The sequence below is a fragment of the Marmota flaviventris genome, chromosome X, assembly GCF_047511675.1.
Source record: "Marmota flaviventris isolate mMarFla1 chromosome X, mMarFla1.hap1, whole genome shotgun sequence".
NCBI classification, from domain to species: Eukaryota; Metazoa; Chordata; class Mammalia; order Rodentia; family Sciuridae; genus Marmota; species Marmota flaviventris.
In genome coordinates this window covers 39,377,885-39,391,917 of record NC_092518.1, presented here as the reverse complement: position 1 = coordinate 39,391,917, position 14,033 = coordinate 39,377,885, and the positions used below count along the sequence as shown (strand labels likewise).

General features: G+C 50.9%; 1 protein-coding gene across 2 annotated transcripts; it reads right to left on the bottom strand.

Moving 5' to 3' along the window:
- Positions 1-434: 434 nt before the first annotated feature.
- On the bottom strand, positions 435-12,214 carry Cdk16 (cyclin dependent kinase 16). 2 transcript variants are annotated; one of them, XM_071605988.1, is made up of 16 exons: positions 11,825-12,214; positions 7,305-7,512; positions 6,562-6,695; positions 6,337-6,462; positions 6,187-6,243; positions 5,976-6,090; positions 5,081-5,175; positions 4,921-4,983; positions 4,546-4,669; positions 4,247-4,367; positions 4,042-4,139; positions 3,851-3,956; positions 3,726-3,768; positions 3,492-3,582; positions 1,846-1,923; positions 435-1,436 (listed from the first exon to the last, which is right to left on the bottom strand). In XM_071605988.1, the coding sequence occupies exons 2-16, from the start codon at positions 7,504-7,506 to the stop codon at positions 1,396-1,398; spliced, it is 1,494 nt and encodes a 497-aa protein (XP_071462089.1). In that variant the 5' UTR covers positions 7,507-7,512; positions 11,825-12,214; the 3' UTR covers positions 435-1,395. The 2 variants fall into 2 exon arrangements, with proteins under 2 accessions (XP_071462089.1, XP_027783087.1); XM_027927286.2 differs by lacking the exon at positions 435-1,436 and adding an exon at positions 1,466-1,749 and having other exon boundaries at positions 11,825-12,213.
- Between the last annotated feature and the right edge of the window lie 1,819 nt (positions 12,215-14,033).

Sequence of the window (14,033 nt, the reverse complement as noted above, 5' to 3'; positions counted from 1 at the left end):
GATTCTTCCTCTACCTACTCAGAAGTCCAAAATCTAACCTTATCTCATTTCTTCTCCAATCAGTCCTGGTCAGATATGTGGTGGTCACACTGGGCCTCTTTGCTTCATCCCTACACCCTGGGGCTTTCAGTGTCCTTCAAACAGCTTCTCTACAGCCCCTGCCTCTACCCTGTCAGGCTCTTATTGCTGGATATATCTAACTCCTCTCTGCTTGATTCTCAGCCCATCAACACTCTTCAGCCTGCCCTTCCTGCTTCAATTGGATGTTCCACCATTATATGTACAATCTATCAGGTCTTGTTCATAATCACACCATGTCCCTGGCCTACTCCCAATGCTCTCCTAGATGATGGGGACCAGGTATGAATTCTCCAAGTTTCTAGAAATCACCCCAGCTTGAGCCCCCACCCCTTTACAGGGATTTGCAATCAGGCTTTTCACTTTAAACTTTTTAATATTTCATACAGCGATTATGGTGCATTCGGGAACCCAACCCCCCAAATCCCATTAGGAAGGCTCCCACCCTTGCCCTCCCACCCCGTTTAAGGGCCCCAAGGGCTTAGGGTAGAGGAAGGGGAGGTAACCACCCATCCAGGGATGACCCTGGAGACTGTCCCTGCCCTGTCTCACCCTCCCAGGGGTTAGGGAGCAACAACTGGGCACAAACCCCCCATGTGTCCCTCTGTCCCTGCTTATGCATGTATACACACTATGGCTCCTGGCTAAGTTGGTCAGTTCCTTCCTGGCAGGGCCCCTACTCAACAGCACCGAGTGAGACAGGGCAGGAGGGCTGGGCTGGGCTGGGGAGACCCTGAGAAGGAAGGAGGTCCGGCTACAGGACTGTAGGAGGGAAAGAGTGGGATCTCCCCCCACAACTTGTCCATCTCCCAGAGTCTCCAGCAATTTACAGATCCCCCTGCAGCTGGGAATGGCAGGCAAGGGAGGAAGGCGAGTGGCCGAGGCATGCTTTCCCATAGCCGATCCCAGGGTCTGGTGATGGTCAGGGTTCCAAATAGGGGCTGTGTCCCTGCCTCTCTGAAAGGCTGGGAGTGGGGCTTCATTGCACAAAATACTGTGGGAGGGCCTCCCTCACACAGGGGGTGGGGCCCAGCCAGTCTGTATACACAGATATTGCATTTAAAAAAATGAAAACCTCATTTAAAATAATTAAAAAATAAACAATGAATGAAACAAACAAACAAACAAAAAAAAAGGCCCACACAACATGAGGCAGATGGGGCAGGCAGGAAAGCAGGTAGAGAATGCCTCAGACCCAAGGCATTGCCACCTTCTTGTCTGAGTCAAGAGCCCCAGCCTGGGCTAGCTCCAGACCCCTGGCTGGCCATGGGGTAGTGGTCCTGGGAGAGGATATGATGAGGAGGGGTAGGCCTGGCCTCAGTGTGGGAGGCTGGCACGGCCATGCTGTCCGCCGGCAACTACCGAGACAGAGAAAGAGAGACAGACAGACAGACCAAGCAAAGGAGTGATGAGAGCTTTGTTAGCACCCAGCAGACAGGCCAATGGGTGGGTTGACAGGCCAATGGTTGGGTGTTTGGGCAGGTGGCAGGGGACAAGTGGGCAGGTGAGTGTGGCTCAGGCAGGTAGGCAGGCAGCAAGCAGGGAGGATACAGTTGGGGTCTGCCCTGTGAGGGGTGTGGCATCCCTCCAGCCGCTGCCTGCTGGGACCTCGGTCTGTGGCTTAGAACTTGGCTTAGAACTCGGTGTCCACCACACGGAAAGCTGGCCTGCCTGCAGGGGAAAGCAGAGCAGATGGCTGTTGGTGGGCAAGCAGGTAGGTGGGTGGGGCAGGGGCAGGGGCAGGGACAAGGGAGGTGCCACACCTACCTGAGTCAGGCATTGATGAGGACCGAAGATTGGCCTCCTTTTGTAGCTGGATCTCCTTTAGTGCAAATATGGAAGTAGCTGTGGGTGGAAGAGACACCTATGTAAGGGATAACCCATGGGGCCATCCAAGACCAGCCCCTGTATGGTCCCACTGAAGGAATTAGACCAAGTTGCCCATTTAAAAAAAAATATTTTAGTTGTAGATGGACACAATATTTTATGTATGTATGTGTGGTGCTGAGAATAGAATCCAGTGCCTCATGCATGTGGTCAACCAATGAGCTACAACCCTAGCTCTAAGTTGCCTATTTTTCAAGAGGCCTTTCATTCATCAAATAATTCCACACACAAACCAGCTACAACTAGAGAATATGGGATGTGGATTATTGCATGTTACAAAGAAGTTATTTTCAAGAGTGATAATGGTATTGCAATGACTACCTGTTAAGTCCAGGTCATGGATGGTATTTTAGAATCTGATTTAAACCATTATTTTGATAATGGGGATTGAGCTCAGGGACCCTTTACCACTGAGCTACATTCACAGACCTTTTTATTTTTATTTTACTGAGGCTGTCCTTGAACTTGTGATCCTCCTATCTCAGCCTCGGTAACCACTGGGATTACAGGTGTGTGCCATAACGTCCTGCATTTTTTATATATGATGTAACCCAGTGGGCCAATTGTTTTAGGTAAGATAACATTGTCTAAAAAATTGTTCATAGATAAATATGCCCAAATTATTTAAGGATGAATATATATCTATGGGATTGGATTTGATTCAAAATAATCAGAGGGAAGTAGAGAAAACCACATTAGCTGAGTTGATGAATTGTTATAGTACTTGTGTGAACTCATCATATTTTTTGTTTCTGTTTTTGTTTTTTGGCAGTATTGGGGATTGAAACCAAGAATACTCTACTGAGCTACATCTCCAGCCCTTTTTATTATTGTTTATAACATTTTGCCATCTTCTTGCCTCGGTCTCCCAAGTAGTTGGGTGCGCTACCATGCTCAGCAAAGGTTAACAAGCATTTATTGGGTTAAATGAATTTTCTTATTTTTAAAAAGTGGCATTAAAAATGGTCCTGCTGATTACCTCAGCTACTCTTACTTGGGAGGCTGAAGCAGGAAGATGGCAAGTTCAAGGTCAGCCTGGGCAACTTGATGAGACTCTGTCTCAAAATTTTAAAAAGGGCTGAGGATGAAACTCAGTGGCAAATTGCCCACGGTTTCAACCCCAATACCACAAACAAACAAAAACAACAATGGGCCTGGAATAACCAAGATGATGTGAGGGAGCTCAAGGGAAGCTTCTATCTTCATTTCTTGACTTGTGTGTTGGCTACATGGGTGTGCTTAGTATGTGAAAATTAACTGCATTGTACAGTTAAGCTTTGTGCATTTTTTAGCACATATATAAGGAAATGTCTTTTATGTACTGTATGTTTGAAAATTTTTGTGAAAGGTAAAGGAACTGAAAACCAAAAAAATATTTTAGTAAATACAACCCATTATACTGTATGAACAAAGATGTCTCTTTAGAGATGGCACAGCTAGAACCCTCACAACCAGCTCAGCTGTCCCAAGGAGTCTTGTTCCCCACAATCCCTGCCCCAGTTCATCCATTCTCCAACTCTACTTACTGTCAGGAAGTTTGTGGATCCGCTCTCCCAGGCTGAGAAAGAATGGATGTTTCATGGCATCCTCTGCGGAGATCCGATTGCGACCCTCAAACTGAGTTGGGGGGAAGTAGGTGCATTAGTATTTTCAATGAGAAGGTCTCTCCTTCCTGCCAGCCTCAGAGCCCCTGGGGGTCATTGTGTCCCCATATCTGGAACCTCCCCACCCCTAAGACTGGTCCAGGAAAATGGTCTCACCTGTAGCAGCTTGGTGAGGAGGTCAGCCCCATCGCTATCAAGTCTACCACAAGGACAAGGGAATCTGTTTTACATTGAGTTTGGACACTCTGGTCCCTAATGCCCACCCCACCCACCAGCCTCACCGGGGTGCGTGGCTCAAAAGGGCCTCAGCTCGGTACTTGGGGTAGTTGTATGTCTTGAACTCCTCATTAGACAGGATGCCTGGCCATGTCTCCTCAGTTGGGGTTCCTAACAGGGAGGAGTTGTTTGATTCCAAACATCTCATATCCTCCCTTCATGTGCCCATAGCTCCTAGGGCCTATGCATTCCTCACCCAAGATGCGGAAGATGAAGTGCAGCTGCTCCTCCACCGTGGAGCCCGGGAAGAGGGGCCGGCCTGTGGCCATCTCATAGAAGATACAGCCCACACCCCTGGGCAGGGAGGGCACAGTGAACAGGGAGGCAGTTGGCTGGGTGGCGTGGCTGCAATAGCCACCCCCTTCACCACCTGGCCCTGCTATACTTCCACCTCTCCTCACCACATGTCAATCTGGGTGGAGTAGTCCGTGGAACCGAGAAGGATGTCAGGGGGCCGGTACCACAGTGTCACCACTTCATTTGAGTATGTCTTCGTTGGGATTGACTTGGCACGGGCCAGGCCTGGGCAGCAAAGAGAAGGGGCAGCTGGAATAAGGAGATCACGGGCAGTGGGTAGAGGGTGTCCTAGGCAAAGTTTAGAAAGGCTGATGGGAAATGAGACTAAGTGGCCATGGGGAAGGGGAGTGGTGGGAGAATAAGGCTGCGGGAAAGAGAGGAAGAAGGGGGAGGCTGGTGGTACCAAAGTCAGCCAGCTTGAGTTCTCCCCTCTCGTTGATGAGCAGGTTCTGGGGCTTGAGGTCTCGGTGTAGCACCTTCTGCCGGTGGCAGTAGGCCAGGCCACGGAGCAGCTGGAACAGGAACAGCTGGGAACCCAGGAATGACAGGCAGAGGTCAAAGGATATCCACCAGCCCAACCCCCAGCAGGCAGGAACTGCTCCCTCCCAAACACATTGAGCCCAGAGCTTTGTTAAACAAAAGAGGACAGGCACCCAATGTCAAGCATTCCCAGCAAAAAAAGTCAAATGGGAATGGCCATTTCTGGAAGATTTTGGGGGTGCAGTGGAGTGAGTGGGTGGAGTCCCCCTCCTGTCCCTGCTTCTTGCCCCACACCCACTTTCACGTTGTGCATGTTGATGACATTCCCACAGTCATCCAGGTACTGCTTCAGGTCCTTGTCCTGAGGAGAAAAGAGGCAATACAGGAACAGCATCACATCCAGAAGCTCTTGGCCATCTCCCCACCTCCCTCCAGGACCCACTGCCACCCAACCTTACCAGGTACTCAAAGACAAGGGTGAGGGACTTCTCCGTGTGGATAATGTCATGTAGTGTAACAATGTTGGCATGCTTGAGGTCCTTGAGCAGGGACACTGCAGGAAGCATGGGAATGAGATGGAGCAAGAGTCAGAGTCCCATTCTCAGGACAAAAGTGAGGACATGGACCAGATAGGGATAAGCCCAGCATTTCCTTCTTTCCCCATGAGGTAACATCTCACAGCAACTGGCTCTAACCCACCCTATGCCAGGAAGGTGCCTCCATGTTCCAAATGTGGAAAATAAAGCGCAGAGACATGTACGAAACAAGAACCTTGGATTGCTGCACCAGGTTCATAAGATACTAGGTTTTTACAGTCTGATTTTGGTTTCTGGGAAGGGGAGTTGCTCCAATCCTCAGTATACAGGCCTGTAGCACAGTGTGAAACTGAGTTTTCATGCTTACTTTCTTTTTTTTTTAGAGGGGGAGAGGGAGAATTTTTTAATATTTATTTTTTAGTTTTCAGTGGACACAACATCTTTATTTTATTTGTATGTGGTGCTGAGGATCGAACCCAGCACCCCACGCATGCCAGGCGAGCACGCTACCGCTTGAGCCACATCCCCAGTCTTCATGCTTACTTTCTATACAACGCAAATCCATTCCAGGTGCTATTCTGAACACTTTAAGGGGTACTCTCAGAACCAAAGCAGGCACCATGGTTTGCAATTCATTCACCTTCCCTGGTTCATTTACAGATTCCTGGTTACTCTAATACCTGGATATGTGGGTGATGGGCATTCTCAGGAAGTCCAGAGCATTGAGAAAGGTTTCCCAGAACCTCTAGTTTTTATCCTCACCATGGAATGTTTGTGTGCCATGGGGAATAACCCCCATATGAGATGGGGTCTGTACCTTCCCGGATGGCGGTGCAAGGTGCCCCCTCTTCATGTTCCAGTCTGATTTCCTTTAGTGCCACAAGGTTGTCTGTGAGCTTGCTTTTGCCTTTGTAGACGGTGGCATAGGTACCCTGGGGTGTAAGGAAGTGTGACAAGAGGTGCTATGAGGCTGCAGGGAGTTTCTACTGACCTCCATCCCCACCATGGACCTTTTGGCCGTCTCTCACCTCACCCAGCTTGTCCAACTTGATGTAGGTCTCCAGTTTCCCAAAGCCGATCTCAGACTGTGGGATGAAGGAGGCAGGTTGAAGCAGGCCCAAGGGATGGCATTAGGAGAGGAGCAAGAGGAGGAGAGAGCAGGAAGAGAAGGTGCTCACCAGGCTGACGCGGCGGAGGCGGCGGCTGAGGGGCTTGTCAAAGATGGGGCTATTGAGGGTCAGCTTCTCAAGGTAGCCCTCGGGCAACCGGATGTCGGCTGGGAGTGACAGGCGCTTGTTGATGTCCTAGCAGGCAAGACAAGGGAAAAACAGGACCATGAGTTCTACTTCCCCAGACCCAACCCCTTTTCCAGCTCCTCCATCACCAAGACGGGGGTTAAGCACCTCAGTGGAGATCTTGCGTGGGGGATGGTTGCGCATGCGCACTCTCACTGGAGACTGCACCTCATCCGAGGATGTGGCTGAAGCCTGGTCACTCTCCCCATCTGACCCCATCTTCAAGTCCTCGTGCACAATCTCTGGTGGTAGGGATGGGGGAAGGCAGGCCAGGTGGGGTCAAGAACACCCCCCTCACACACACAACACATTCCCTCATCATTCCCATGTATGCACATGGCCCCAGGAAACAGCCTTGAGTCCCTCAGGGACAGGGTAGTGGAGCCCAGGGAAGCCCAGGTGGGCCTAGAAGAGGTTGAAAGGGTGTGTGGGGGGATGACAGGCAAAAGTAGTCACCTAGTGGAGCACCTCATTCCAGGGATGAGCGGAGACTGCGGCTGGCCCAGGGCCAGAAGGCAGGTGGCAGCAGAGGTAACCAAAGGCCCTAGGAAGGCAGGCCCCGGGGCTGGCAGAGTGCCAAGAGGCCTTAGGGCTATCATATCACAGAGTGCAGAAGGGCAGAGGGAGTCTTGGGGCAACTCTAATAGGCAAGGTACCCTTTCCCGTGGAGCATGGACACAAAGCCAAGGAAAGGAGCACCAATGGAAAGACAGACAGTATGTTAAGAAAGAATTGTAGGGAAAGGGAGAAAAAGAAAGGAAAATGAAAATAACACAAGTCTAAGAGGAATTTGGCTGGGAGACAGCACCTGGGGACTGGGAGCAAGGAGAAGTAGTAGTCAGTGGACTAACCTGGTGCAGAGCTAAGTGGGCCCCGTCCAGAGCGAGGTTCCCCAGGGGCAGCACGTGTTGGAGCCTCTCCGAGGTCGCTGCCACCACCACCACCACTCTCATCCAGACCTATCTGCTCAGGGGCACCATTGGTCTTATCTATGCCTCGGCCCCCTCGGAGTGTCATTGACAGCTGCCGTTTGATCTTCTTCATCCGATCCATGGCGACCTGAGCAGGGGACATGAATAGAAATGGGTCCCACATTAGCATTTGCTTGACTACCATGGGCACACTAAAACCTATGACAACCTATTGGGAGTACTGATATAAACACTCCTAAGTAGCCCACCTGGGTACTCAGAATTGGGTGGCTGGCTGAGGGCAAGGGCCCACCCAGTAGATTGTTGGTCTCCACGGTGGCAACCTCACTGTGGGAGCAGAGGGCTCCACAGCAGGCAATCTCAGGTGCAGCGGTAGTGATGGACCCAGCCACAGGTGGGACAAGGGGCTCGCCCAGAACTGAGGGACCAGTGACATAGCCCCGGGCGCGCCCATAGAATGGCATGTTCCGCTGGTACCAGCCCCACATCGCCCCCAACTGCCAAGGCAGAATGCTCCCTGTGGCTACAAGGACCCTCAGGACTCCCCCAGCAACCATTGTCATGGTGACTAGTGGACTACCCCACTGCTCTACCCAGATAGGGGGTGCGGAGTTCCTGTCCAGACCCAACCACTGTGTGGAGTTGGGAGGGGCCATCTCAGTATACCCTAGTTGTCCTCAGAGCTGCTGGAAAGGTTCAATCCAGTTGGGACCCACAGTGTCCATCTCAGATTTTCACAAGCCAGGTCACTTTTTTCCCTCTACTAGACAACGTACATTTTCTTTATCACCCCCCAAATTAACGCCCCAGTCCTCAATGTGGCCCTTATCTCATTTGCCCCTGTTACCTCTCTGGCCTCACCTCCCCCTTGACCATTCCCGGTTGTCATCGTACAACTACACTCAGCAGTCCTACCTCAGGGCCTTTGCACTGGTTGTTCCTGATACCTAAGACACCCTTCGTGCAGAATGTAAAATAGCTCACTCCCCACCCACTTCATTTCATTGCTCAAATGTCACCTTCTTCATGAGACCTCTATGAATAACCCTATTTAAAAATCTCAACCATCCTGAAGTAGATCACCCAGCACTTATTATCTCCTTAGAAATGACACCATCTATTTATTGGTCTCTTTGCTCTTTACTGTCTATCTCCTCACCACAACTAGATAGTAGCACCAACAGGATAGATTTCTGTCTGTTTTGGTCTCACATATATCCTGAGGACTGAAATAGTTACTGACACAGAAAGCATGCTCAAAAAGTACATATGACAGAAACAAATGATCACATAGGACCAACCTCTGCTGAGGTGGTTGAGTCCCTGCTACTCATGAACAACCCAAAAAAAGGTGGCCCAGAGATGCTGGTCCAGGAATATGACCTAGATGGGCTGCTAGAGAGAATGGGGCCATCAAAAGGTTTAAGCTGGCCTTCTTCTGCTTCCTCCTGGGCTCTGGGCCAGTGAAGAGGGGGAAAGACCTGGCCCAGGAACCATCTGGACTAACAGCAGGGACTAAGATGGCCCTGGGCCCAAGGGAAGTAGAGCTAGATAGGAGGTCGAGGATGAGGCTGTGGCTGCATTTGAGAGAAATGGGTCATCTGTTACCTTGAAATCAAGTGCTTAACTCAGCAGCTCCCACCCCTGCTTCTGTCTGGCTAAACTCACTGCCCTCAAGAAGGGAAGAGGGTCTAGCCTAACAGAAAGACCCAGATAGAGGATGAGGTCCATCCACAGAGAACCCAGGATATCGACAACAAAATCCTGACCTGGGAGGCTGAACACTGGACCTATGGCTAAGGAAGGTAAATCATGGCCAGCTCCCAAAGACTACCTTGTGTCCCCATATGGCATGGATACCCATTGCTTTGAATGTGGTGACAGGGAATGGGGGAGGGGTTGGAGAAACTCTAAGTAGGGCTGAATGGAAGACAGAGAGGGAGACAAGAGTAGTCATGACTTCTGGAACCCTCAAGGGCTAGATACGTTATGGCGTTCCATTTCTTGAAAACTTTAGGAAGATGTGGTAGGAAATCTGTGTATCATGCAATACTCCCAGTGGTGAGTTTAGAGAAGCTAAGCAGGCCCCTGTGAACAGACACTTCAACATTTATATGCAGCAAAACTATTATCATTTCAGTTTTGTGGGCCTATAGATTTTGAAATAAGTGAAGAAGGGGGCAAGAAACTGGACATATAACTCTACCCCAAAAAGGGCATATGCCCAGGGGGCTAGGGTTGTAGCTCAGTTGTAGCATGTGAGGCACTGGGTTCGATCCTCAGCACCACATAAAAATAAATAAAATAAAGATTCTGTGTCCATCTACAACTATTTTTAAAAGGGCATATGTCCTTTATGACCCCCAAGGACACACACCTATCCTCCGACTATTCTCATATTGAAGGATATTTGCTACCTCATAACACACAATCCACTGGGGACAGTTATTATTACACTCTATTACTCCCATGGTCATATAACTCCTCATTCTGACCGTCATGGGCACATACCCTCAAGAAGGTCTCACTACATCTTAACTCCCATTAGCATCCATGATTTCTCTAACTCCACTGCAGCATTCAAAGCCCTAACTTATTGCACTAAACACCGTTGGCAAATGCTCAGCCCCTCTAAGTAATTCTTGGCACCACATTCATAGGCCCCTCCCTGCCCCAGTTGCCTGTTAGCTCCTTCACTTCACAGTACCGATCCTCTATCAATGTATGGTCCCCCCCCAGAATTCTGGCCCACACTAACATGCACTTGGGACGCTCTACAGCTGACCTGAATTAACACTCACTGAACCTTCACACTGCTCTAGATCTCAATAGCACAAAGTAAACCTTGAAGATCCCTGACTGGTTTTGCCCACACTCAGGCCCCTTCACACCTATGAACATCGTTAACATACATCTTGTCAAGTCGTTCTACTACCCTATCCCTTCCATCAGCACAAACTGGACCTTCATTCCACCCTGACCCCTATTAGCACACACATAGCCTTACAAGTCCTGCCTCCCCATTAGCACACCCTGAACCCTTACTCAGCCCTATTCCCCAGGGATACACAACACACTGTTCTGTAATGGTCTGACCGTCATTAAGTGTACACAGCTCTCCATTCAGCCCTGACCCCCATTAGCACACACTTCAGTTCTCCATGGCTCTAATCCACTTTGGCACACCTACACCATCACATATTACTGACCTCTGTTTCTCTTTGCTTCAATCCCTCCACAGTTTTAACCCTTGTTGGTTCACACTTACGCCCTCTTCATAGCCCTGCTTCCCCCTATTATACACTAGATGACCTCCACAGCTCTACCACTGTTCCCCTTGAACCTCAATATATTCCAGTGCCACACCAACACACATTGTCTTTACAATGTTCTGACACTCCTTATATTCCAGATTTCATATGGCTGACTCTCCCCCAGATGGTACACATTTACATGTCTCTATGACTTTAAACCCACATTAGCAGTCAGTCACTAGAACTTTATATACAGTATTACCCTGCACTTTCTGGAGTCTCACATTCCCTTTGTGGACTCACACCTCACCTTGACCCTTAGTGTGCTGAGCTCTTACATACTAAGACACTTCCCTCATCATCATCCTCCTTCACACATATATGCAATTCTGATACCCATTAACACAAGCCCAGATCTTCTACCATCCTGTCCCCATTACACACCCTTGGCATACACCAGACCTCACACTATCCAGATCTTTATTACTACATGCATACACCCTTAAGGCCATGACCCTCTTTAGCACACATTGGGCTCCAATTATATGTCCCTCCATGAGCACACCTTGGACCCTCACACTCTATAGCCCCACCATTAACAAATACACAAAATTAATACCAACTTGACCCTTATCACCACACACTAGGCCTCTTAGCCCTGATCTTATCGCCACACTTTCTGTTACCTCCACCACCCTGTCACCTATTAACGTATACTGGGCCTCTGCAGCCCAAACCTCCACTAGCAAGTCCTTAGAGTTGTCCCGGGACCCTATCCCCTAAACAGACCCCAGATCCCTCAGGGACCTGCAATCCCCTTCCATTAACACACACTGGGCCTCAAACCTTATATGCTCCGACCCCTGCACAGCTCAGGCCCCCATTACCAAACCTTGAGTCTTTAGCTACTCTGTCACTCATTTCCACATCCTCTGGTCCTTTAGTCACCCTGCTCCCCCTTAGCACCCACAGCACTTCCCATCCCCAGCACCCAGGACGGGCCCAGGGCGGGGCCAAGGTCAGGGAGGCCACAAATGACCCCCCACCCTGATGCATTCTGGGAAATTCGCTGGAGGAAGGGGGCACCTGCCAGTCTGGCAGTCCAGACCCCGGGGCGCCGCCCGGTGTCGGGGTTGGTTCTATAGAAGGAGCAGCCCCCACCCCAGGTCTTGGAGACGCGCTCACCGGCGGGGGCGCGCGAGCAACCTCAGAGCCGCGGGGCCGGCGCGGTGGCGCCTGGGGCGGCGGCCCAGGATGAGGCCGCGCGACCTCCTTCTCCTCCAGTTCGCCGCAGGCGCCCGTCCCAGTAGTCTTCGGCCATGGCTGCTGGGCCCGGGCCGCCGCCGGCTGAGGAGGAGGAGGCGGCGGCGGCGGCGGCGGTGGCTGAGGCGGAGGCGGCGTCCCGCTCAGCCGGCCATGAGCTTGGCCGCTGTGGGCGATGCCCCCGGGCTCGTTGGCGCCCGCTGGAATCTGAGTGCTCACTGCGGCTCGAGGCTCAGAGCCGACTGCTCGCGGAGACGCGGCGGATCCCAGGGCCGAACAGCCAACGGCCCAACCGCCGCGCGCGCTGCGCTCCACGCATGCGCACGCACGCGCTGGAAAGGGTGAAGTGGGAAGGAGGGGACTCACCTCTGACTGCTTGTACCAAAAGACGCGTCCGCAGCGGGAGGGGGCACGGCCATTGCGCGCCCACAGGGGAATGTGGCGCCGGCCCTGGAACGGCGCCAGGGGTAAATGTGGAGGTTTAGTACTCAGTTTCGATCTTGCCGAGGTTTGTTAACGCCGAGGTGAGCAGCAGCCAGTGGCCAGGCTGCTGGTCACCACTCTCTACCCCTATTCGGTCTCACTTGGTACATTCCCATGGTGGCAAACGGGACTTTTGCAAGGAGGAAAAAAGATGAGACAATCTGTTCTAGTCCCTTGAGATGCCCCGGGAGGCAGGAATTTTAAAGGTTCAAGAGAAGATGACTTTTCTAAAAGAGATGGCCTGGATAATCATTGGCTTTTACCATCTTAGATAGGACAGCCTAGCCCCGCCCTGCTGCCTCCCCCCACTGCTCATTCCCACTGTGAACGTGTGCAACCCCGCCCTTTGAGGTTGTCTCCAAGCCAATCGGATTTGTTCCCTGTGGTGAGGCAGAGCAAGAATGAAGGGCGTGGCTGAACTGAAGAGGCGTGACTTCTCCTTTCCTCCTAATCGCCCCTTCTCCTCTGCCCGATTCTCATTGGTTTTCACCGGGGTGGGGGGAAGCTCTTTTTTGTTCTGTACTCCTAACTACAGGCTGAATATTCCGCAAGGTGACTGGTCCAAAGAACATTCAATCGGGGACCATCCCGCCCTTAACCCTTCCTATCTCCTCCGACCTCTTGGGGTGGAGCCTAGGCTGAGAAGAAAGGTGGACCTTTAAATGGGCGGGCTCCACTACTGCGCAAGCTTGGAACTTTGGGTGGGGCGGGGCCTCCTCCTGTCTCCCGGGAGCGCATGCACTCTGAATTGCTTTTTCCAGCCACCTCAACTCCGTCTTGTCCGCAGTTCCCCTCCGTAGCTTTATTTCTGTTTACTGTTCTCTGTTGTGTGCCAGGCGCTGCTAGGCATACCTAATCCTTCACTTCTCTCTACGTGGAAAAACTACACTATCCCTAAGTCCAACTCAAGGGGCGGCAGCCTTTGGGCGGGCCTTCTGGGACTTCCTTACACTTCAAAAGCAGGCTCCCTGCCTCTTCTGAGCTTCCCTTAACGGCAGCCTTGATCATACCAGTTAGGATTTTCATTAAAGTTCATGTTAGTAAGGACTTCCTGGGCCATGATGGGGGTGGAAATATTGACAAAGACAAATCACCACCGCTGGATAGACGTCTCCTACCCTTTTTCCTCTCTTTCACTCCAGCCGTATTTCCTTCAGTTTCTGAATAAGGCAAGAACAATCCAGGACTTTGCACTGGTTAGTTCCATTTGCCTGGAATGCCCTTGCCCCATATATCAGAATGCCTCATTCACTCGCTTCTTCCAAATCCCTCAATCAAAGTCACCTTCCACAGGATGACTTCCTTAAGTACCTATTTAAAAATCCTTTATCCCCATAACTCCATATCACCAGACCTGGCTCTGTTCTTCACCTTTCTGAAGCACCAACGTTTTCCCCCATCCGCAGTGCTGGGGAGGACCTCAGGGCCTTGCACATGCTAGGGAATCCGGTCTACCACTGAGCCACATTTCCAGCCCCAATCCACTTCCAACAATTTACTTATGCTATTCTGGGTTGCGACCTAGCAGAACGTAAGTCCCCAGAGGTCAGAGTGGATTTTTTGTCTTTATTATTATTATCTAAGAGGAAAAGTTTTATTCTGAAATTTCACAAATCATTTCCTTACCCATAATTAAAGTCTGGTCATT